General features: G+C 31.3%; 2 protein-coding genes across 2 annotated transcripts in view; one reads left to right on the top strand and one right to left on the bottom strand.

Moving 5' to 3' along the window:
* Positions 1–5,705: 5,705 nt before the first annotated feature.
* On the top strand, positions 5,706–13,962 carry LOC124353071. Its single transcript, XM_046802884.1, has 2 exons — positions 5,706–5,766; positions 12,124–13,962. Exon 2 carries the CDS (start codon positions 12,200–12,202, stop codon positions 13,712–13,714), a length of 1,515 nt encoding a protein of 504 aa, XP_046658840.1. The 5' UTR covers positions 5,706–5,766; positions 12,124–12,199; the 3' UTR covers positions 13,715–13,962.
* Positions 13,963–16,952: 2,990 nt separating this feature from the next.
* The window catches only part of LOC124353070 (BCL2/adenovirus E1B 19 kDa protein-interacting protein 3-like), a 44,434-nt gene continuing 34,016 nt past the window's right edge, over positions 16,953–27,370 (bottom strand). The window contains exons 4-6 of the mRNA XM_046802882.1: positions 25,732–25,811; positions 20,473–20,616; positions 16,953–19,107 (exon numbers count right to left, since the gene is read on the bottom strand). Of these exons, the coding sequence (XP_046658838.1) occupies positions 19,056–19,107; positions 20,473–20,616; positions 25,732–25,811 (276 nt within the window). The 3' untranslated portion in view covers positions 16,953–19,055. The remainder of the gene's footprint in view (positions 19,108–20,472; positions 20,617–25,731; positions 25,812–27,370) is intronic.

Below are 27,370 nucleotides of genomic sequence, written 5' to 3'. Positions count from 1 at the left end.
CAACATTGACAGAGGTATCCAGCCAATTGACAACTCTACTTGAAACAGGATTAACGGGGGGAACCAGTCAAACCCCAACTAAAAAACTGTCTACACCAACATTGACAGAGGTATCCAGCCAAATGACAACCCTACAGGTAACAGGATCCCAGGTTAACAGTTTGGACTTCACTCCAAGTGATGACGAGGACTTCAACATCATTGTACTGGAGGCAGATGTTCACCACCCAAACCCCAACTCCACTTTTAAAACTAGCAGACTAACTGACTGTCTGAAAACTTCATCTGCTCTCAACTGCAATCCACCCCTAAACTCAAAAAACATTAGCAGAGGACCAAACTCTAGATGACTTCTTTAGCAGTAATATTGCATTTTATAAAGAACATATGGCTGTAAACTATAACATCATGGCAGATCATAACAAAAAACACAATTTTTTAGAGACAACACACTGGAAAAAAGCAAAACTGAAACATCCGCAGAAACCAAAAACCTTTACAAGAATCTTCATAAACTCCCAGCTGAAACTAAAAGTATAAACCCTCTAAAAAAGCTAAAAATACTCCACCAAAATATTGACTCATTAATGAACAAGACAAACCAGCTTGACCACTTACTTGACACCACAAAACCTCATATTGTAGTCTTGACAGAACATAGTCTAAAAGATTACCAACTTCTACATACCAAACTAAGAGACTACATATTAATTGGGCGGTTTTCCAGAAAGCTTTCGAGAAAAGGAGGAGTGGCCGTATATGCTCATGAATCACTTGGAAATGTAGTAGAAAGTAAAGACACAAGCTCTGAAGAACTGATTTGTGAACAATATGCAGTCAATATTAAAGTGAAGAAGAAAATTGTATACCTTCTTGGCGTCTACAGACCTCCAAGTCCGAACCTTGAAGATGCCCTGAATATAATCTCAAGTACCTTAGACAAGATACCTACATGGAAATGTCCTACCATCATCATGGGAGACATAAATATATACATGCTTACAAAAAACCAAAACAGAAACAAACTAGAAAATATATTGAGCAGTCATAACATCGAAATACTAGAGCTACCCCCAACTAGAGTCACCTCAACCTCAGCCACATTTATTGACATGGTATGCTCTAACTTAAACTCTAAAGACATCAACGTAGAAGTCATCATTACAGGACTGTCGGATCACAAAGCGCAAACAGCACAATCAACGTCCAACCCCAGAACTTGAAACTCCCATCCTCAACACGTCGACAGTATAATCAGGAAAACGTCAATCAACTAAAAATTATACTGTCAAACGTAACCTGGTGTGACGTTTACAACAAAATAGAAGTTGATCAGGCCTATGACAGCTTTAATAATACTTTGATTTTAGCCTTGAATACAGCATGTCCTACCAAAACTTTAAGGTGAAAGAAAAAAAGAAAATTTGGTGTAGTGATTGATGAGGATACACAAACACTAAAACACAACTACTGTACTTACAAGCACTGGACAGAATGCTACTTCATGGTTCAGAAGAAAATAAAACAGAAACAGCTGCTAGAAAAAGGAAATACGACTTAAAACTGAAGGAAAAGCGAAAAGAAATCACATCGAACTACATTCAAAACTGTGAAAACAAACAACCCTTTGGGAGGTGATCAACTATGAAAGGTGTAAAAATACAAAAGATTCCACCAACCTTCAACTACTAGTCAAAAATGAACTGATTGAGGAGCCGCTTGAAATTGCTCAGCACTTCAATCAACACTTTGTATCAGTGGTAGAGAAAACTCTTACTGCTGCTGGCCAGATACAACAAAGGCCACAACCAAATGAGCTAGAAACTGACTATGTTCCTGACTTGACTTTTCTACCAGTATCAGTCATCGATGTAACAAACACCATAATTATCTTCTCTTAAATCCAAACCGTCCTCTGGAATTGATAAAGTGTCCTCCATACTACTAAAACACTGTAAGGAAGAAATTGCACCTCCACTTACATTCATCATAAACCTATCTTTCACCCAAGGAATTTTTCCCAAAGCATTAAAACTAGCAAAAGTCTTTCCTAAACTCAAAAAGAATCCGAGCACCTCAATCGATAACTACCGCCCCATATCCCTCCTATCAACAATATCCAAAGTAATTGAGAAAATTGTCCTTGTCAGACTCTTGAACCACCTGACAGTAAACAACATCATCACAAGCCAGCAACATGGGTTCCTCAAAGGCAGATCAACAACTTCTGCCATAATAAATTTCACTGAGCTTGTGCTGAATGAAATATAGGAAGGAACTGCCATCAGTGCATTTTTCCTGGATTTCAGTAGGGCGTTCGATTGCTTGGAGCATGATCTTATATTAGAAAAGATGAAGAACATGGGGATAAGAGGGATCTCTGGAAAGTGGATGTCAAGTTATCTAAAAGGCAGATCACAAACAGTAGAGATAGCATATATATATTAAACAATACAATTTATAAAACTAGATCGCCACCACTTTTAATTGACAGAGGTGTTCCCCAAGGCTCAGTTCTTGGACCAATGCTTTTTATTCTGTTAACCAATGACCTCCCAAAAATATCTACAAGAGTTCTGCCAAGTCATGATGTATGCTGATGACACAGCCTTGGCTGGTGGCCGAGAAACAAATACCAGAACTTGAAATATCTTCCTTTGTATAGCCCTGGACATGGAAAAGAAATTTATTGTCACAAAAAAACAATCTTATATTAAATGAATGCAAAACCCAACAACTGAACTTAGGAAGAGCAAGTGCAGTAATACATGGCTTGCCAGATATTGAAATTGAAAAATGAAGCTAACTACCTAGGAATCATCATTGACAACAATCTAACCTGGACTCCACATGTAGACCAACTCTGCAGAAAGCTCAGCAGTAGTCTATATGTATTAAAAAGAATAACAAAAATGAGCAATCTGGGGCACAGCAAAAACTGCTTATTTCTCACTCTTTGAAGCACATCTAAGATATGGATTAGTGGTATGGGGATACTCTTCCATCGGGAATCTCCAACGGGTACTAATACTTCAAAAGAAAGCTGTGAGAACATTGGCAGGACTATAGCCAAAGGCTAATTGCGGCAAGCTTTTCAAAATTCTTAAAATTTTGACTGTGATATCTCTGTTTGTGACAGAAGTGATCTGCTATGCTGTCTCACAGAACATTACAAGGCTGGGAGAAATGCACCATTACAACACCCGGAACCCCATGACCTATGCTCTGCCAATTCATCGCCTTGCTTTGTACAAGAGGAAGCCAAGCTGTGCAGGACCTAAACTCTTCAATATTCTTCCAGACCATCTAGAAATAAACAGTGGACAGAAATGCTTCAAGAAGAAACTCCAAGAATGGTTTCTACAGAGGACATTTTACTCCCTTGAAGAATTTATAAACTGGAGGAACCATTTAATCATAGTGCTTAAAATGGTTTATCCACTGTTTTCTACATTGCTGACTAATATTCTAAATTTTTACCTTTACCTACTTGACGCCAATTCTGTAACTCTATGTACATGAATAAAGAAACTGTCTATTGTCTAGATTGGCACTATCATGATCTTTGCCTTTTTAGATTGAGAATAAACTCAAGGACTAATGATCCTGTATTGTCTAAGCTCTGCAAATTGTTCTCCATCGATATGTTTTTGTATGCAGAATAAACTATGATGTCCAGCTTTAGGTTGATTGATATCTCTACTGATTATAGAAGTGACAGATCTATTTCTACACTCAGCCACTGATTGTGCTGTAGGGTCGAGTGAAATCTTGCATATACTCTGAACCTCAGCAAAACCATGGTAGTACATTTATACTTAAAAGAAAGACATTTTGCAGAAGCTTGGACCCGCATAAAGTGATGTGAACAATAACGGTTAATTTAATTAATTTTGATTGACGATCTGTGTATTTGACATAAAGTTGAATTATATTCTGTTGATTTTATTACTATACCCATACCTGAATAATTTGAAATCTGTTAACATTCTTTATGGTTGGCTGGAAGTTGTGCCAATTGGTGTTAAAAAGTCTGAGAAACCTTGATATTAGTCCCTGGAGCCACAAGCCATTTTTTCACTGTATACAAAACTTAGTTTTTCTAAAGTCGATAGAGGAATTTCCTGAGAAATAAATGAATTGCACCATGCTAAGAAATGGAAGGGTTTCAAAAGGTTTCAAACATACCACAAGAATGTTTTCTTAGATCAGATTATTGTTCCTGGTATTACCGATCGTCAGACATATAAATAATATTTATATCACCGTCAGACAACTAGATAAAGGGGCTGAGAGTTACCATCACTTTCTGAGTCTTTATTTTAGAGTCTTTATTATGGTGTATGGCTGACACTGACTAAGATCTATTTGCCAGGCATTTGATTTTAAATGTGATAAGCTAAGAGAAATATAATCTGAGAAAAAAAATTATCGTTTTATAATTTTAAGCCTTTTGTTACCCTCCCCATTTCAATCTCAACTAAAATTAGTGTGGTTGAAAATCGGTTTATTTCTCAGAAGAAATTCATCACCATTTTAGAGAAAAACTAAGTCACATAACGTGGCTATGGTGGGAAAGATTGATTCAATGTGAATGTTGGGTTTACTGAAAAACTAAGTTGTGTGCTTATACAGGGTGTCACGTAACTCTATGGACAAAGGTATACCATGTTATTGCTCAGATCAAGATAGACATATTTTTTGAACATGGGTCTTCAATGCTTAGTTTTTCCCATCTGTCTGTCCGTAAGTTTTTTATAAAAAAAATTAATATCTTAAAAGCTAATAAATTTAAATTGTACAAAATTTGGCTCAGTGTGTTTGTATTGCTGGCTATTCACTGAGAACCAATGAATGTGGCCATGTCTTCTTACAATAAAATCTGCTCTTAATGAACTATTTATTATTCGATTTTTTAAATAATTTTTGGTTGTCATTAAATTTGTGATGAAATCCTTAAAAAATGTTATTCTTGTAATTCTTGAGAAAAATTGCAGGTTCTTAAGATATTCAAAGTTTTAATGGCCGCCATCTTGAAAAAAGCGAATGATAATTTTCATAATATTTTTTTCGGTAACTGACCTTGTTATCATAAACAATTTTAGCCAAAATTGGTATAATTTATTAGTTTTTAAGATATAAATTTTTTAATAAAAAAACATACAGGCAGACAGATGGGAAACTAAGCATTGGAGGACCCATATTCATATGGTAACATATGTTTGTCTTGACCAGAGCAATAACGTGGTATACATTTGTCCAGAGAGTTACAGAACTCCCTGTATTATAATACTCTCACACTCTGGAACTAAAACATGACCTTTGCTGTCCTCATAGGTCACACACCGAATGAAGTCAGAGTGCCAGAAGAACATGGGCACATGTTGTACATGCTATTCTTCATATTGCAGAGCCATAATAATATTTTGCTATGTATGACTTGGAAAGAATGTGTAACATTGGCTCAAATTGATGATTGTATATTAATGTTTACATTATTTTACATCACTGATAGATGGCCGGAAAACCCAATGTAGTATTAGACACTTTGGTAGTCTCTTTGTTAAAAATAAAATATAGGTAACTGATTCATTACAAAACCACCATAGCATAAAAACTGAAGTTTTAAAAAAAAAATATGTTTAAGGAAATGCATGCTGTGAATAAATAATATTAAACAGCTGGAGGTTTGAAATGTCACAATTTTAAAAATGTAAATAAATTTTAACTAAGGTTAAAGAAAAATTATCTGTCATTCCTTAAATTGTAAGTAAAAACTATTTCAATTTATTTTTTATTAAATAATTAACTTTGCATGAATCAAATTACATAATTATCAGTAATATAGATTTATTTATAATTAAAGACATTTTATATTGTAATTATTTATACTAATACAGCTTTTTGATACTTGCATTTAAAAATAAATATATTTATAATTCCAATGGCCAAACACGTACATCGACAAGAATTGTGAGGAATGTAATAGAATTAAAAATAGTGGTAAGATATATAAAAAATATTAACTCAAATGTTAAGTGTGATAATAATGTGAAACTGTATTCAGATAAATCCAAAACAAAGCTTTATGATAAGAAAACAATCAAATCCCCAGAGGAATAAAACAGAAAAAGGCAGGTAATAAAACAGAAAAAGACAGGTAAGAAAGCAGAGGGCAAAACTGATTACGATTCACTTAAGAGTGATGTAGCAGTGAGTTACTGTGTGACTAATCCAAAAAGTACAAAGATGAAAATAAATCCAGAAAGTCAACAAACTGTATACAGTAACAACCAACAAAGTTTAATTCACAATGCCAATTTTGCGCAGAAGAAAAAACGTTTAGAAGAAAAAAGAGGTGCCACTAGATATGAGATATTTAGAGCTGTCCATAAAACAGAGTCGCTGTCCTATGATCGTAAATGTTCATGAAGGATTTAAAGATGTTTCAGATAAGTTGAGGCTGGAAAATTTCAAAGTAAAAAAAGATTGTAGTAACTCTACAAGATCAAACCAGATGAAGTTACATATTGCCGGTGATAGCTTGCAAGATCTTCAGAAAAACTGCATTTAAGTACGAACAAACACCTCCACATAAAAAGAAGTTAAATACTTCCAAAAAAATCTAAGGCTCTGAGCAAAGATTTGCTTCAGGTTAAGTTCAGTGACAAGAAAACAGATTTGTCTCAAGTAAGAATAAAATCAAATGATACATTAGTCAAGAAAAGGCAAGTAAGAAAACAAAATTCAGAAACATGATATAAAAGACGAAACTAATGAAGGACCGATAGATAACAAACAAACTTCGTTTGAGCATAAAGCCAGTAGAAAACACTCACATAGAGACAATAAAATTACTAAGAGACAAATGTCTCTGCTAGTTAAAACAGAAAAAGGATGGTCACTTCTTCTTATAAAAGATGATGACATTAAATCTGACCAAACTTTAAAATGCTCTCTTACAGCAAACCTAGACAATAAACTAAGCAGTAACAGGGAGGATCTTAGAAACCAACGCTCTCTTCAGACAGAAGATGAGAACTATTTCAGACATAAACGTAAACTAAAATCTTCAAATCGTATCATGGCGAACAAAGTGGTTATCCTCAATGCATCCCACAGTCAGTTTCGCAAAATATCAAACTTTCTCCAATGTGACATCTCTAATGAACTGTCTAATCGTGAACATGGCAAAGGTGAAATATTACAGAATTTAACTCATAATGATGATGTGAGTTTGTCAAATCATAATCATCAGTCCAATTTCCAAAATTGTAACTCTGGAAAAGTGAATAAAAACAAAAAAGCACATTCCGGGCATAATCTAGATTTTGCAAACATTATATCGGAAGAAGAAAACACTGAAAATAAAATAATTGCAATTAAAGCCAGGTTGAGAAGAGGAACGTTTCAGAAACTAAACAAAAATAATATTAGACAAACTGAACTTTCATACATGTCTACTATTAACAATATCAACACAATACTTAATGAGCTAAGAAAAAATGAAAAGACTTCAACAATTAATGATAATGATTTAATTGAACCTAAAGAACTGATTAATAATTGTAAAATTCCCAACAAAAATAGAACTTACAATGCAATTAGATCTCACAGTTCATCTTCAATAGTGGGTAAGGGATGTATAAAACAAACGGATAATTTTAGTGAGATTCATAACAAAGACTATTCACTATTACAGCCATACTACTCGTCCAAAAAATCTAAAAGCCTAACCATAGTTAATTACATGGAAAAATATTTACAAAACTCAATACACAATAGTTTTACTTCAAAATATAAAACATGCTGGTGTAAACACAAGGCCCCAAATAGTTACACAAAATGTAACAATGACGATTTGAGAAATGATAGAATTTTCTACTCTGCCCACAGTGGTGTAAATAATTCAGCAGTTTTCAATAACAGAATGCAGTTTGAATCTCATCAAAGCACTCTTGATGAGTTTGAAATTGACAATTTCTCTTACAAAAGTAATCTGACTGGTTGTAACAATTTAAAACAAACAAACAAAGGTAGAAGTGATGTTCTGTCACTAAAAAGTCAATACAATAAACAAAAAATCACTAAAGTTGTTCAACTCGATGAAAAACTTAACAATCGACAACTGGCTTTTCCAGAAGAATTACTTAGTTCTAGATTGCAAGATTCTAGTCTCAAAAATGTTAATTTGTTACCAGAGGTCAGCCCACCAATGATCTCGTATTCTAAAACATCAGTAGACGTTGCTGTGCAGACCGAGCCAGTACAAACACTAGATTGGAACATTCAAACATTAAAAACACACCAAGAAGGATCACAGGCACCTTTGGAACTGGAAGAGAGAAATACAATAAAACCAATACTATCCGAGCCAGTCCAGTTCTTTGAAAAAACATTTTTGATAGATGATAATTCTAATATGGGTTGTCAGAGATTTCCAATTAGTCAGGTCAGACAGGATGAGTTTCTAGAGAGTCTTAAACAACCACCTCTGTATAAAACATTAAAATTTGGCTTGGACTTACAACCATTCCATGTAGAGCTTCAAGAAAGATCCTACAGCAAAGTGTTTTGTTGCAATTTTTGTAAAGAATTCACAAAAGGGAACAATGAGTCAAATGAATGTACAGTACAGAGTTGTACAGATTCAATTTGGACTTCACAATTAGATAAAGCTTCTTCAGCTGCATATTTGAATCACGAAAACATAAATAAAAATGGTAATGCAAAAAATTACACTTTAGAGGAAGGAAAAGAATTATTAACTGCTATGAAACCCACTCTCTCGTATAATGCAAACAAATTAAACTTTTCACACACGAACTCTTACAGAAGCAAAAACGGACACAGTGCCTTAAAACAAGCTGAAACTTGTTCTACTTCACCTCAACAAGGCTCTTATGTTAGAATCGGTCATATTCCTTATGAAACATATAAAGTTCAATCATCACAAATGTCATTGTTTAAATTTGTTAATAAAAACAAACATTGCTCAGATAAAATCTTCCAGCAGAGTTTGCACAAAAAAGAATCACTAAGAAAAACAGACCTTATTACAGAAAATATGCAACCACTTACTGAATTATCAAAAATGCCAGGTAAAATAAAAATTTTTGAGCCACAAATAGTTTATAATCCAGGGAAAAAGTATCCAACCTTACTTAAAAATAAATCTTCAATCCCACAGATACTTGTTAAAGAAAGTAACAAACCTGATCACACATTTTATTTTCCGACAAATAATGAGAAACATAATTCGATTTCTCCTACTGAAAATAAATTAATGAACGGCTATGACAAATCTCATGCAACATCTACTACAGGTCTGAGATTAAATTATGAGCCACTAGTATCATTAACTTCAAGAAATAATCAATTAAATATTAGGGACATAGTAGAAAGTTATTGTAAAAATAAAGATGATTATTTTGTAGATCTAGAGAGTGAACTCAATAGAGAAACTTATGATCAGGATTTTAAAAAACTATCTTCTTCATCTTCAACTTACAGCTTCGGTTCCTTTTCACACATTCTTTTCAATATAAAAGTGCAAGAGGAAAACGCAGATGAAGCTTCTCTAATAACAAAGAAAACAAAGACCTCAATTGCTTTACAAACTAGCTTGATTTTAATGCCAATAGAAAATATGAGCCAAGAAGAAAATACTTATAATTTCAACAGTGATGGCAATAGTAGCAACTTGAATAATGTTCAAGAAAATGTTAATATGGAAGCTATTCAGAAACCAAAATATTCTGATAAGGCAACTCAAATTGATGAAAAACTTAGTTTGAAAGCAAAAAATAATGAAATAAAAACAAAGTTCCAACATAAATCACCCAGTTCCCTGAACAACTTTATAAAACAATTTTTGCTAACAAAGAAGTCATCAAGTAAAAACAAGGAAATACAACAAGTAAAAGAGTCTGACTTGTTTAAAAGCAACAATGGAATTAACACAAAAGAATCCCTGTCTAAAAGCGACAATGGAATTAACACAAAAGAATCCCTGTTTAAAAGCAAAAATGGAATTAACACAAAAGAATCCCTGTCTAAAAGCAACAATGGAATTAACACAAAAGAATCCCTGTCTAAAAGCAACAATGGAATTAACACAAAAGAATCCCTGTTTAAAAGCAACAATGGAATTAACACAAAAGAATCAAATAAATCAAAGCTTAAGAGAAAAAAAACTAAATTTAGAGTAAATAACAATAATTTTGTAAGAGTTAATAAAGCCTTCCTATGTTATTATGCAATGTATAGTCCAACTGAATATTTCATGAATAGGTTAAGAGCCAGAAAAGAAGACGAAGACATGAAATCACAAACTTCATTATCAACCACAGTTAAAAAAATAAAAGAAAACCTCTTGAAATATAAAGGTTTCTTAAGTCGTTAAATTAAAGACTACAACCAGCGAATTGTTTCTTGACCCTAGCAAAGTGACAATTGTTGACCGACAAATTTCCAGCCTTTATGAGATACAACTTGAGGCGTTGGATTAGCTATTTAGATAACGCCGTTTCTGTGATCAATTCCTTAGATTACTCCAACTTCAATCTAGATAATGGTCAAATATGAAATAGATAAACATATAAATGGAGAATTACTTAAAAAGTCCAATAAGCGAAAAACGCAATGCTGCTACACAACTGCTAACCAGAACACAATTAACTCTCTTATATTTCTGGTGCATGATTATGGCCTGGTAATAACTGCATGGCAATAGTGAAGACAAAAGTGTTTTATACAGAAACAAATTGCCAATGAGTTAGAGGAAACAATTTTTTATTCAAGAAAACTGTTAAAATGGATATTGTTTTTGTATAATTACTCTGAATAAAAACCAGTAAATAAAACTTCAATTTAAAACATTAGTTTGAATAAAGTTTATTTCTTGTCAATCCTGAAGTGGAGCAGAGTGCTCTCGAGCAAATAGGCAATATTAAAACCGATGTGTATAAAACTAATAACTATAAATTGTGATTTACTGCAATGTTTAAATATATAGTAAAGGATATCAACCGCATAAATTGCCAAACCTTCTTAAAATAATTTACAATAAATAGGCAGTAAACATTACCATGTTAACATTATGAAAGATTTTGAAATGAAATACAAAATAATAAATTATTATTTAAATCATTATATTGAATTTTACTTATTTTGAATATATATATATATATATATATATATATATATATATATATATTTACATACTTCGTAGCCTCAGTGATATTGAATAAAATTAAACATATCTTCCTAAGACTTATGAAACATCTGATTTTCAGTTAAAATTGGAAATAAGATAGAAAAACAAAATGTTTCCCCAGAAATTTTGTATAGAAAAAAGTTTGATAACTAAGATTGTTTCTGCATTTGTTAAATTTTATGTACAATATCAACTTAGTTATTTAATAATATTGAATTAGCGCACAGCTTTATAGTTCTCTATAAACACAAATTCACATTATTGTGGATGTTTTCAACATTAACATGTAATTCAAAACATGTTTTTACATTATTGGGCAGCAAATTGAAACAAAGAATTAAATTAGTTGTAACCTCACCAAACTGTATTTTGCGAGTAGAGATCTTTAAAATGACTACTTACCCATGTTTCTATATAGGAACACAAAATAGCCTCAAAGTATTGTTTTGTTATGTTTCTTTACATAAAATATCTATGGATCAAACTTAAAACTTGTTTTATTAGAAGGCTTAATATCAAAATATTTTAAATTCTATATAATTGTTTGGATGACTACATGAAACTAATCATTTAAAGTCAACTAAAATAAGGTTTTAAAAGATTATCTGTAAAATTATACACAGTAATTTTTATTATAAAGTGAACTCGAATAAGACATTACAATAATAAATTTGGATTGATTCTTTCAAGACCAGAAAATTTTCTTTACTCAATTAAATTTGACAACCCATCAAAATAATTAATGAGTTTGTAATGTTACTCACTATTAATGATATTTTAAAATATCACCTGTGTATTGTATGCTTTAAAATTTAGCTCATAAACATATGCAGTGAACAATATGATTTTACTGAGGCCTTTAATAATAAGTATTTCAATAATCATAAATTGTTGTTCTTTTACAGTAAAATGAACATAATAATCAAGACGGATTGTGTAGATCCACTTTAAGTAGCTTCTAAAACTCCACAACCAATCAAAATGGGTGAAATGGAAGATGCAGTTTTGAAGAACTCAAAAGGCGCGACTTACATGTCATTTGTTCTTGATGTTGAAGTTATTCTTAAAAAGAAGAAAGGTGCTCAGCGAGGTAATTTAGCTCAGAGCAAAGTCAGGAATGAGAGTAAAGTCCCAACCAAAACAGAACAGGAAGACAAGATTGTCAAACAACCTGAGGAAAATGAGAATATAACAAATCCACCATCCGAGAAGGATGATATAACACCACCACCACCAGAGAAGAAGGAAGGTATAACAATGTCACCACCAGATAGAGAAGAGGATGTTAAAGTATATGCAGCAACATTGGAGCCGACTGATATATTTCTCGAACAAGGCAAAGTTTTGAAAAAGATAAAATCCTCAGAACCACTCGAAGATGACAATCCAACCATAAATGTAGCCAAAAAACACAGTATAAAGAAGAAAATGAAGAAAATAAATCAAAAATCTAAAGTTTTCAAAGGAAAAATTGAGAAAGTTGACTTTTTAGAATGCAATAGAATATTTATGTGCAATTATTTAAAAATACGAAACAATAAACCTCACAATACGAAATCACAAATTGAGCCAAATACAAATGATATCAATTGTAAAATAATGACTGAACATGAAAGAACATTTAAAACTATTGGACTTGTGGATAACATTGAAAAGTCGCCAATCTTGAAGAAGAAGGATACTTTTTCATTTCTGGTTGCTGATGTTATTCAACAAAGAAATTATTCAACTGGTGATTTTATGAATGGAAATCCTGAGGCAGGTTCCAGAAACTTGTCAGTCACTGGTTTAAATAGAAGAGCTAATGTCAAAAAATGTTTAAGCTCAGGTTATTATAAAACTGTTAATATTAGTAGCAGCAGACGTCAAAAATATTTTTACAGACACAACTTTTCCTGTCAAAACGTAGTAAGTGAAAATGAACAATACACTGACAAAGTAATAAAAAGAAGCAAATCGTTGCCCAGCAGGTATTTTGTACAGGAGTTAAATGAGTTCAAGACTTCCCATGAAGACATTAAAAAATCAAATGTTTTTAACTTTCTTCATGGAGATAGAAACAAGTTTTCTGTTGAACCAAATATTCTGAATCAAAGAGCAAATGTCTTCTCCAAAGATGAAATATATAAAGATTTGTTTAACTTGGAGGTTAAATTTTTTCACAATTCTGAGAGGATCATTAAGCCTCATACACACAGAGTAACTAGGTTAAAATGTACAAGCAAAAACGTTAAACTGAAAAGAGTGAATTCTACTTGTGAAATTTCAAATGTAACAAAACAATGTATAGTTTTAAGATCCAAAAGCTTGGACCACGTTCATAGATTTTATAAAGATAACAATAGCAAAATACTGACCTTAGTAGGAACAAACAACGATACTAATGTTCCACAAGGAAATGATAAAAAATTAATAAGTAAGAATAAATTTAAAAAGAAACAGAGTATCTGGAAAACTATTAACAGTTATATATTTGAATGTGTCATAAAAAAATAAAACTTAAAAAAATCAGGAATAGTTCATAAATGAGTCGGTGAAATTTATCTGTAGATATTAATTGTTGCACAAATTAGTTATGATTGACTGAACTAATTTATAATTTGCCGAGTCCGAAGTTTAGATGTAAATAAAGCTAGAAGTGAAGGAGCTTGGACTAACAGAGTATGAAGACTTTTTATGCAGGCAGTGGAAATTATTATGAATTTGATGTCTAATTTTAAATTAAAATTTGTTTAACAGACAAATTTACTTACTTTAATCATAAGTTTAGATTAGTACTAACAGTTTTTATTTTATAAAACCGTTTTATTGTCAAATAAAACATTTGCAGAATATTTATAGAATATTATACATTGTAGATGACTGCTTTGTGAAGCAGAACAAAATTTAATAGTACTAATAATAAAATACCAATCACTTTATTTCACAATTGTTACACTGTCATCTGAGTGCCAGTTATATATTTGGGAGTGTTTAGTACACACACTTATAGAGCTCAGAGCAATCATATAACAAGAACAATTTATAGAATAAATAATTTATGTCTCTAACAAGCATTTTAATCTTTTTGTAATATTACAAATAAATTCTGGTTCAAGATTTTCAATTAAAAACAATGCAAAATGAACAATAATTGAGCAAGTGGGAATAAGTACTGCTCATAAAAGTCTGTATGAATTTAAAACACTTATGATTTAATAATTAAACAAAGTAGGGTATGCCAGATCATGTGTTCGCTGAGGTTGCATGCAAAATTTCTAATCTATAATTCACTTAATTCTCGAGATGTCCTGTGGGCAGAGAGACAGACATACAACCGTACAGAAAAAAAAACTGACAAAAAATTACACTCACCCAAAACAATTCCATGGTTGGGCATGCACCATCATAGAACACATTCTTGTCTATGTATCAAAGTTTCATGGAAAATTTAATGTTGTCGGATAAAATCTTTCTTGAGATATCTTGCCGCATGATACATTCAAATTTTTGTTTGTTAAGTTATGTTTCATAGCAATTTTCAAATAATAAAAGTTACGGTAAGATAGAAAGGGTACAACGCAAGATTGCGCTGAAACCAACATTGACTTTCCACTCTATTATTTTTTTGTTTTACTGTATAGATAAACATGTCACATGTTCAAATCACGTACGATTGTATAGAATTTGTTTAAAAAAAGTTTTATTCTGTTATTTTCTCTTTGCTATCACGGTTACCCAAGAGACCAATTTAAAAATATTCACGAACGCTCAGCCAAATCTCATGGAGTGACATGCACCATCATCAAACTCTGTGTTCCTCATAATAATAAATCTTCAAGTAAAATTTCAAGTCTGTAGGTCATTTTGTTTTTGAGATATCGTGCAGACAGACAGATATGAAATTTTTTCAACCTCCCAAGAAGCTTTGCTAAGCTCAGCTAAAACCAAATAATGTATGCTTCAGTACTCACATGACATGTGAACTGTCTAGCAAGTTTCTAAGGGAATGCTATATTTTTATTAGCTTCAGGATGTCTCACTTTTCCCTACACTTACTGAATTCTTCTGCTGCTTGCTTGTGGAGGTTTGCTTGAAGTAGACTTGGTACAGCAAAATCTGATGTGTCACTAAAATCTAGGTAACCCTATGGATATCCAGGAGCAGCAGCATATCGCTAACTGCACATTGTTGAAGGATGTTGCAAGCCTAAACATTAGTACAATCGGTTCCACGTTCACCGTGCAGTACAGGTCTAATGGGACATACTCCTTTTACTACCTTTACTGGGAATATCAAGCCTAGTGTCATGCGGGTGGCATCAACCATCCTCATGACCCGCACAAAGACGCTTAAATCGATTTTATTGTACCATACCTTTTGAACCTTAGCTCATGTTCATATGTGTTTTTATTTATCTGTGATGTTCGTATCACTATAAAACTCGTAGGTGTAAAAGGAACTTATAATTTATTATGAAAATATATAAATTAATTCACACCGAACTGGTGTTTAAATTAAATACTGAAACATTAAATAGTATGATTTCATTATGATAGTGTTTAGGAGAAAATTTTTATTTCAGGGACAGTAAAAAGATTGTAGCTTTTGCACGTGCAAATATAGGTACAAATATGATATATTTTTATTTATATTACAGTTTATTTGCTGATTCACTCTTGAGTATTTTTAAACTTACATTGTAAGATGTCATGGTTCTGAACAGGGTAAAGGCAGGACAGGAAAGAATCTGTTATCTTATCTGAGACCAGCATGGTTTATATATATGTTATTAGAATTCCTCAGCCTAAACACAACAATAACAGATGACTGCAGATGGATAAGATAAGACTGGCTTATAAACAAAGTTAAAAGTCAAAGTATTCATGAGTTTAATGGAAGTGACAGACCTTTTTTGACATACTTTTTAAAGGCATAAGCTTGTGTACATTAATCAGTGGAATATTTTTAAGTTTATGACCTAATTACATAGTGTAAAATATTTTTATACTTTTTCTTCTCAATGTCACTTTGATATGTTTCTTACTTAACTGTAGATTGTATGTTATGGTGTTAGGAACTGCAAGAACCTATAAAAAGTGGTGACGTAAAACAGAATATTTTAAAATACTTTCAAAAATCTTTTCCTGAAGAAAGTGTGTCGTTTTGGTTAAAAAAAGAACTAGTGAGTCAGAACTTTAACCAGTGTGCGCTCAGTTTATAAATTTCAAAAAGAAGGAACCATTGGGAATATTTTTACGCCAACAAAAATAATCATGTAAAATACAATACAAAACCAGTAGAAAATGATGGGGTTGTTTTTTGGCTGTATTAAAAAAATAATTAATCTTTTTTACCAACAATAAACCTCCAACACTTGAGCAGTTTGAGAAAAATTAAACGAAGATCAAGATATTTAGTTTAAAAAACCATGTTGTGGACTTGCTCAAGGAAAATAGATTTTGCTTTGAAAACACAGCAGACATCTGTATTGTTACAAAGAGACGACTTAATTGTTTGGCATCATTCTTAACTAGGGCAATTTAGGAAACAAAAGGGAAATTCTTGGTTTAAAGTTTATTATTGACAATGGAAGGATTGTGAAGGAAACAGGATTTTTCCGGACATTTGCCATCATTCAGTGAAACAAATGATCAGTAACACTACGTTCAAGATCTGCAATCTGATCTCTTCTTCAGGTAAATAACTAACCTAACACATAATTATCTGGTGTTGGGAAAAATAAAACTTCTTGTTTGATCCATATACAAATAATTTATTTTGGTATACAAACTGTACAATATAAATGAATTAAGTCTTCTAAATCAAACCATCTTAATTCTATTAGCCGATAATCAACTCTTCATATATTATACATACTAATATTATATATAGTAATATATATTATATAGTATATATTAGTCACTCACCGACAACTTCAGTATGATGATTTATTGTGGGCTAATACACAGCTTTTGTGCCAAAAAATTACTATGAGGATCAAAGTGACAGTTCAGTCTTAATAGACAGTTTCCTAAAGTACAAGAATATAAATTTTCTATATAAAGAGATTATAAGAAAGTACACAAATAACTTATACGAGGAGACGACTACCTAAACATGATCTAAGTCTATAATAGTGCTAGTGTTGATTACAAACATTGGAAATGTTGAGTGAATTCGCCAAGCTATGAAAATGTTAACTGTAATAAAAGACTAAGATGATTATATTGATTCAAGATAGGACGATCGTACATTACAGCGCTACATATCACAATAACTTCCCCTTACAGTACGTATCTCGTGAAAAGGTATCTCAAACAAGTGAAACGGAATTCAAAGAATTTCTTTTAACAAGTAACAAATAAATCTTAAAACTGTAATACAAAATAAAAACAAAACAGAATTAATGTATCATGTACTGTAATTTTGAATCACAGACAAACATTACATTTCCAAAACAATACAACTTAGCCACAGCTTACAAAATTAGAAGTTCCCTGAAAGTAATTTCTACTTATAAAGCAATACAAATCACCCCAGTGAATACCTTTCACTTAATTGAATAATCTTAAAAAATTAATTTAAATATAATTTGTTTCAAAAAGATTTAAATACATAAAATAGTATTTTTAATTAAACTGAGCAGAACATAGTTCTTTATTTTATGTTGTAAAAAAGGTGTTTACTCGACAAAATATAGATACAAGTCTCAAAGTATCACATTTTTAAATCCACTCCGGTAATCACTAATAATAATGACTGACAGTTGAATTATTGGGTAAATTTACAGGAACATTCATAGAGCAACCAATTTTGTTATTATTTTTTCATCTATCTGGAGAAAGTATTTAAAGATCTATTTTATCATCCAATTAAATTGTAGTATTGAATAAAATTGTATTTATTGGGGGATATAAATGTTATAATTTTTAGGAGCCAAGCGATAAATGTAAGTATTTCATTATTAATTATGAAGAAAAATGTTACAATGTTGTTAATTGAAAGATGTAAATATACTTCAATAGTTTTTAATAAAAAAAGCAGAAACTTGAGTAATTCTCGACTGAATATTTTAATAATTAACCAAATTTTAAAACTAATTCATAATGACATGCATATAAAATACTAAAATATAAATAAAAAGAATTCATGCTATATCTGACTCGTATGGTTAACAAGGTGTGGTGTGTGTGCCACCTCCAGATGTTTATTTACATTTTTGTAAATAATTAAAAATATTTCCTGAACTGTATTTTTTCTGAGACACATTTTTGTCCTTTACTGACATTTTTTTTAAGAAAAAAGTCCAAAACTCTACACCATCTTTACAAATCACTTCCATGCAAATTTTTTTCTAAAATAGTAGAACCAATGTAGAAGGGTATCCAGTACAATGAATCTTATCAAAATTAAAGTTTATTAAACGTATACCACACTTTGACAGAGTGGTACATAAAATACGGCCTTTTGTGTTTTACGTAAAATCAATTATGTAAATTACAGAATAAGTACTCACAAAAATTTCCAAAAACACAGAAATTATATTAAAAATAAATGTGTTTTTACGAACATTATTGGACACGTTTATAAAAATAACATAACCACTGTATAAACTTAAAATAACCAGTCTTCTTTTTGTGACTAAACTTTTTATCTGGATGTTGCACACAAATAATTTTTCAAAAAAAGATTGGATTAAAAACTAAAACCTTTTCAAGACCGATGTTTCCTCTTCAAAATAAACTACTATTCATATTCCAGTTATACAAACGAACAAATCATTATCAAAATAACACGTAAGAAACTAAAACGATTATTATAATGCATATGTTAAGTGATAGAAATGCTGGTTGTCTCAGTCCAGTCTGATGGGAGTCAGGTTGAGTCCTCGCCGACTCAGCCACATCCTGTCACAAATGACGTCTCATTATGTACACAGCTAATTACACTCTGAATTACATTAGTGAAAACGCTAATTTTCAAAATGCCAAAAAGTGATGTGACATCGTAAAAATGCCGTATAGGTTTTATAATTTATTGCTTTCAATTTCTTCCTATGTAAATAAAGTAAAATATTTTAATGTATTTGAATGTGAAATTGAATTAAGAGATATTATATACAAAATGAAATTTGTTTTAGTTAACCTCACTTTTTTTAAGTCTACATATATCAGCTATTCTTGACTAATACGAAAACTAAATCTATATTTGTAAAAAGAACAAACTTACAACTCTTTTTTCAAGTTTGTTATTCACGATGGAAGGTTTGAAAGAATAACAGGATTTCGAACATTTGCCATCGTTATACAGTAGGTTATAAAAGGTATAACACAGCGTTTCAAGGTTTATATTAATAACTCCCCCACTTGACGAAGAGGATAGATTCCAATCCTCGAAATGTTGAGTTATACCTTTTACAACCTATAACGATGGCAAATGTCCGAAATTCTGTTGTCCTTTCAAACTTAAAACGTTTATATAAAGTTTTGTTTTTATATCCAGAGCAGTTGGATCCAGTGCTCAATGAAACAAAACTATTTTAAACATTAACCTCATTGTGAAGAAAAACAATTTTTTTAAGAGTAACTTAGGTATAAAATAATGAATTGGAAATGTCATTTGCGAATAAAATTATTGTGTTTGGGTTTTGAAAAGTTTGTATTATGTACTTCTTCTGTCCAAAATACTACATAGACAATGCTGGAATACCTCAATAAAATGACAAAAATATCTAAAACCTTATTTAAGATTTTAATAACATAATTTAATCTATGAATGAAAAAATGGTATTATGTAAAACTAAAGATGAAACTATAGGCTGGATCATCTTGTGAGTGAAAGTAACTATAAATTTGCCTCCAAAGAGGTTGTGCTATCCTTTTGTTCAAGTAATAAAGATTGAGATTGTATATGATATTTGTAAGAATATGAACATCCTAAGAATATTAAATTTGAATCACACACAAATTAACACCACATTCTAAAAAAGGGAAGTTAGGGACGTGCTCAAATGCACCTCAATTTAAAAATGTAACAATGGGATCCAAAGTGGTTGAATATAAACAAAGGATGTGAATGAGGTTTATATTCAAAATATAAAGCCTCACTAATACGGACTTTACACACATTTTCAAATAGTGTTTTCTGACATTTAATGAATACTTAAAAAACTATAATTTGGTTAGTATAATAACTATCTAAAAAAAAATCAAACTTGATACCTCTATACATTGTGTTATGTTTTTGTAACAATACTTAAAAACAAAACTTACCCAAATCCTGTTCCAAGAATAAGCGACAGTACGTTTGTCAACAGCAACGTGTACAGAACCTCTTTTGAAAATAAACTATTGTTGCCAACTTTAGTTGTACGAATACTGTAGGTTCTCCTCTTGGGATGCTTGAACTTCCAGTCCCTGCAAACAGTGTACTCATACAATCTAGCAGTGATACCAAGTTCAGAACAAGTAATTATTATGTACCGTAGTTATAATCATTTTGCTGAATCGCGGTAGGAAGTAGGCTCTTTGTTAACTAGACACGGTGCATGGACATTGTTTTGTTGGTTAGGGAAATAAAACAGCTGTTAGAGATCTACATGGTGATATGTTCCCGAGCCGGTTGGTTTGAAGAAGAGAGGGGGGTAGTCTTCAAGTGGAGAGCAGAGCGTCCAGACGTGCGGTTGAGAAGCGATAGTACTTCCTCTAATCCTATACTTTTGGGATATAGAGTAAATTTTTATCCGGTGTGATTTAAGTCACGTTTTTAAATTTCTTTAAGTGCGTAATAGTTTCTTTTCAGCCTCCATAGTCTTCAAAGTAGTAAGTCCCGTACCAGCGTTTAGTTTAACATCTTTATTTTATACTGTTGCGTTTAAATTTCTAAAGTTTGCCATATAGCAGAGTCTGATAATTAATTCAATTCTTTGAAGTATTGTAAATTAGATTTTGATCGTAAAGTTAACATCAAGTTTTGTGTTATTTTGATTTTGAATGTTTTGAGAAGAGAACTTTTTATTTTATTTTGTTAATTTAAACCATTTTGGAGAAGTATACATTTTTGGTTTAATTTTAATTTTGATCAGACTCTTAATTAGATTTGACCGATTGAGAGAAATTTTGAAGAAAATCAAATCAAGATTTTGTAAACTTTGTTAAATTTTGGGTGAAGTTTAAATTCCGAATAAATTAAGTATTTCCGAAAAGTTGTTCTGATTTATAGAAAATTAGCTCCAGACTCTATAATTATATGTACTATAATAACAGTACACTTATTCTAAAACTAATAGTTCGACATGAAAAAGAGTTAACAGCTTTTTGAGATTTCTAGTTTTAAACAACTAACACGAATTTGCACAAAGCGTAATGATATAGCCCTAAAATATCAATTGAATTGTTATATATGAATTTAATTCATATATAATTTTCACTTGATTATATTTAACAATGTCACATATATTAACCCCTTAACAGCTTTTGCTGAGTTAATTCATAGCTAACTTATGACAGGAAAAGGACCGCTGAAGAGTTAATCCTTTGTGCAACAAATGATTACCTGTTTTTTTTTTTTTTTTTTTTTTTTTTTTTTTTTTTATCTACGACGGGTGGCGATTAGACTTGTGGGAAATAAATAACAGTACGTAGTCCAGTTTTGTGTGGGCATGCTGATTGGTTTACATTGAACTATATAGTTTGCTTATAGCATAATAAGTGCATATTATGCACCAAGAGTCGTGTTACAAGTGTAGTGATTGCAATGTAGGTTTTTGCGCGGTTCTTTTTGCTCCAAGGTTTTTCATATCGTAAGAAACTAGTAAAACTGGTATTCACAAATGAGTATGAGTAAATATATGTAAATAATGGGTGAAAAAGTGTTGAATCTAGATTTTTATTCGTCTAACCCTGGATCTGTACAATATTAAATATTTAAATTTTCCCCCCATTTTCAGCACTTTGCATGGTTATTTACTTTTTTAATCGCCACATGTACAAGATTTGCTCTAATTGTAGACTGTTATACATCATTTTTTCAAAAAATATACAGTTGGAATTGGTATAAAAATGACTTAATAGTTGGTGCATGTTATGCATTTTTTATAACTATGCCAGGGTTTTTGTTATCTGACTTTTAAAATTTTAAACAGACGCCATTTTGAAACAGGTAAAAGGATTTTGTTAATACTTTACTTTCAAAAAGGTCTACCAATGGTTAATACAATTCTCAAGTTTCATAACTTTATCTTAACTGGTTCAAAAGATATAATTTTTGTTCATTATAAACACACATACAGACAGATAGATGGAAAACTCAAGGTTTTAGGACATACCTTCCTACAAACTTTTTTACTCATTTTTATGTGTAGAACAAAATCCCAAAGTATTGGAACACTTTTACTGAACACCCTGTATATACTTCTCTCAATCACCAAGAAGTAGTGAAAGAAATGCTGAAACGTGTCCAAACTTGGTATAAAAAATTGTTCTTATACATCTTGATGCATTCATTGGCCGGCCATTAATTTACTTTTTTACAACTCAATTTAACGACTTAGATAAAAAAATAAAAATGTTGAGTAATGCTAATGACATTTTCTACACTTTTTGTAATAAACAATTTTTTTGTATCTCGAACAGTTATAAAACTGATATTGATTATATGTAAATCCATAAGAAACAAATTATTAATACTTTTTTATCACAAAATCTACCATCTTCTTCCGACTGAGCTCGAAGGACTGCTTTTTTATAATGTCAAGATCGATGAGAAAGAAGTCTCAAACAAGTCAATACTTGTGGTCTATCAATCCAAAGATAAGTTTAGAACATTTTGCTATATTTTGTGGATTACCTTATAATGCATCTACATTTATAATTGTGAAATATTTCCAGTGTGAAAATTGAAAACTTTGTCAAGCGTTTTATACTTTTGCATATACAATTTTAATGTATTATTTATGGCCTTGTAAATATTACTGACAGAGATATTTTGTCAAATATTGAAATGATCTAATTTCACTTCAGGTTATTACGTCGGAAGATAACAAAAGCTGTTTCTAACAATGACGTACTCATGCTTAAATTGCTATCAAATCAAATTAGGCTTAAACATATTGATAACACAACTAGATACTAAAATGAAATTTAAAAATGTCTTTATCATAGAGGTGAATTTAGGACTTAAAAGTCCTATATTCCATTTTTCTAAGCACAAATAAAAAAAATATAGTCATTATAAAACTATTTAAAATGACAAGTAGAATTAAAATTATGTTAAACAATAAATTACATAGTGGATCCAAAATAGAAATTACATTTAAAATTTATAATGTAGTATTATACATTAAACTACTCTATGGCAATGTTAAAAGTTTTGAAGACTAGAATAAAAGATTATTCTGTGTATGTATTTACACAGGTTACATACCGTAACAGTCTCTTACGTAGAGGGTTATGTGTTAGATAACCTTGTCGGTATACTGATATTGTTTGTGTGTAAAATGAGTTTAAATAAGAAATATATAAAAAAGAAAATATAAGTTTAAATAAGGAAAACACTGAAAATATGAAGTGATAATCAATTATCCATTGTCCAAGACTATAATAAAGCTAAAAACATTTTACATCACGTAAAACTTTCCACCATTCAGGCAATGTAAAAAAGACTGCTATTAACCCTTAGACCTCAAATTACTTTCAACAAGAATTGGTAGCCTAATCGATTTACCGTTAGTGGGTTTAGGAGTGATTTAGTTTTTTAGGTGTTTCTTGTTATATTTTGTGCTCTTATAGGGGTTTAACAGTTTTGTGTGCATAACTAATAATTTTCCTTTCTGTGATGTTTGCAAGATATACATATATATCCCATTCAGCAGTGTATGTATATATCATGTCAGCAGCAGAATAGTAAGTACGTCCAACTGAATTCTTATACATACAATATTTTCGCTTATATATTTAAAAAAGATATATATTATATTATTTCATGAACTAGCACTCTCTAATAAATACCGATCTAATTCAGGCAATTCTTCATTTTCCATTTTTAACAACACACGAGACACACAACTGATTCTGTAAAATACGAAACTAGTTTCTGATTGTAGAAACAGCTTCAGAAAACAACAGATCAAGTAACGCTATAAAGAGAAGAGTGCTGATGCTTAAACTTCTACATGCAACTGTGATTTATACAATATTTGCAACATGTTTGGGAAAACAAAAAAAAGACCATGTTATACAAATTCAGTAGACTAGTAGTGCTGTTCACACAGTCTACAAGATATTATTAGCACTATTAGGAGGTAAAATTGAAAGCATATAGTTCATTCTGCATGACGAGATATTTCGTAAATGTCTGCAATGGGTTAAACCAAAACTCAAGAATAAAATTTATAAAGAAATTGGCAAATAAATTTAGAATAGGAACAACATAATACGATGTAAAAGTAAATTCATGAAATATTGAATTATGTTTACAAGGATTTTACTCTGTATGAACAAAAATATCACTAGGCGATGATAGTCATGAAACAACCTGCAAATATCTAAAAACTAGTAATAGCTTGCTCTTAGGCAACCACAAACTCATACATAATTTATCATAAGATTGATTTACCTCTTATGTACTGATCTAATTTTACTCACTAACAATGCTTACTCAATTCTAATACTTGGTTGAGATGTCAGATATTCCTGAGTTGACCTTGATTAATTCAATAATAAACAATGTATATTGAAAAAAACCAACAGAATATTTGCAGTGTTACAGTATCAAGTATAATTTATCATCTCACATCATGACTACAAGTCCCTTGCAGTGAGAAAACCATAGAAAGATCTTTGGGCCCAAAACTGACTCTTGTGGTATGCCAAAACAATGAGTTAAGTTTTGGTATTTCTTCACCATGCCATTAAATTTAATGTTCCTGTTCTGATTCCTTCACAGCAAATATATAACCCACTCAATAATATTGAAAAAAAACTCCAATGGAATATTTGATATATTGTAGTATCAAAGTATAATTTATCACCTCACGTCATCACTACAAACCAGTACTTTGCATTGGAGAAACAGTAGAAAGATCTTTAGGCCCAAAACTGACTCTTGTGGTATGCCAAAACAATGAGTTACGTTTTGGTATTTCTTCAACATACTATGATACATGAAACTTATTTTCATGTTCTGATTCCTTCACAGCAAATATATAACCCACTCAATAATATTGAAAAAAATTCCAAAGGAATATTTGCAATATTGCAGTATCAAAGTATAATTTACCACCTCACTTCATGACTGCAAGCAGTACTTTGCATTGGGAAAACCGTAGAAAAAGACCTATGGGCCCAAAACCGACTTGTGGTATGCCAAAAGATCGTAGACAGGTAAACATGGTAAACAGTTTCGATATTTCTTTAACATACCATTAAATTTAATTTTCATGTTCTGATTCCTTCACTTCAAATATTTAACCCACAATAAGCGGCCGGCCTGCTCTGACTTGCACACGTGTGCAATAAACAACTAGGACTCACTTGGGCGGCGTCTGGTCAGGCCGGCTGCTCCAATCCCAGATCCAATCAGTGTTACGGTCCACAGCAACAAAGTCTCCATCCTACACACGCACATACATTCAATTTGTACGTTTTGTATTAATTAGGTTTCATAATGAAAATGCAACAAATTGTTATGATCCACGGGGTTATATATGCATTGATAACATGTAGCAGACGTAAACAAAACATGATTAATGTTCTGTTAAGTGAACAAAACATAAGCCAACTAACTTTAATTATTCCTTACTGCAATCATAATCACCTAATGATTACAGTATCCAAAAATATTTCCATTCAAAGAAGAATATATAGGGCTCTTAAAGGTTTACCATTTATAATTTAATTTTCCTTGTTGATATTTTATACATTAATATCACTTTGATAAACAATGAGAATTACTGAAACCAAATTTGAGCTAGTTATTGACAATAATACTTCCTTTCACATTTACACGTTTATTGATTTGTTATAAACTCAATATATCCAATATAACTACTATTTCACTTATTTAATTATTAATTAGCTATATTAAACACATTTTAGAGTTATATTTATTAAAATAATAATGCTCTCCACAAAACTTTAGATTGCTGTGGGGTAGTCACAAATTTAAGAATAATACTAATATCTTAAAAACATGATTCTGTTTTAAAATTTAAATACACTCTCTGTTCTGGTAGAACCATAACAGACAACAACAAACAGTCAGACAATCTGTTTTGTTCTTTAAGTATCAGTACAATGGATAACAAATAGCACCATTATATTTGATCTTTCCATCTGGCCAATTGCAGGCCAGTAGAATAACAGAACTATACTATGTAAAATGTAGTTTCTACGTATGGCTCTAGGACTTGAAGTATGTGCATGAGATGTTGAGGAGCATGACTCTCGGTATTAATAGAACAATTAATAAGCGAATAGTGCTACACAACATTATAGCACTAAAAGAGTAACGTTCAATAAAATAAAACATACTATATGATAATATATTTTTAAAGGACCTTTCCGAGTTGTATTGCATGTAGTCATTAACAAATTTAATTGTTGTTAAATATTTTTAGAGAAAGTAGTAAAGTATGCAGCACAGTCTAGTATGAAGTAGCAACATGAATTCCATAAAAACTTGCATAAATGAGGTTCGAGTTAGCTGCCCAACATTTTTTAAATAGTATAAATATTTTCACAAAACCGTTCGGTTTTTGAAATAGTATAAATTATGTAAAAATAACTGTATATTACTTGGAAACATTAGTTTATTATAGAATCACAAATAAACATGTTTGTTTTTTTGTCACGCCAACAGCAAATCAGATAAACAACACGCCTCCGCCTCCACCACGATTCACCAAAACGGTTTTAGACGACCAAGGTTGTGCTGTCTGACATGTACTGATGTTTAGTGCAGTGTTTACGTCGTAACAGCCTTGTAGACCGGGAAGTCACTCAAAGTGGGCCACTTGCCAGTCTCTGAACTGCGAATAGTCGCCGATCTACGTATCAGAGCTCCACTTCCGTTATCTCTAGCTGTGACGCAACACACTGTTGCAACACTGGCTCTCGTACCACTATCTATTGGGTTTATTAATAAAGATAAATTTGGAAAAACACTTCTTGC

Source organism: Homalodisca vitripennis, chromosome 1 (assembly GCF_021130785.1).
Source record: "Homalodisca vitripennis isolate AUS2020 chromosome 1, UT_GWSS_2.1, whole genome shotgun sequence".
Classification (NCBI taxonomy): Eukaryota; Metazoa; Arthropoda; class Insecta; order Hemiptera; family Cicadellidae; genus Homalodisca; species Homalodisca vitripennis.
This window is presented reverse-complemented; position numbering and strand designations above follow the sequence as displayed.

What these genes read in the sequence shown, in the direction of transcription:
- LOC124353071 (XM_046802884.1), top strand. Translation starts at nt 12,200, where the DNA reads ATGGGTGAAATGGAAGATGCAGTTTTGAAGAACTCAAAAGGCGCGACT.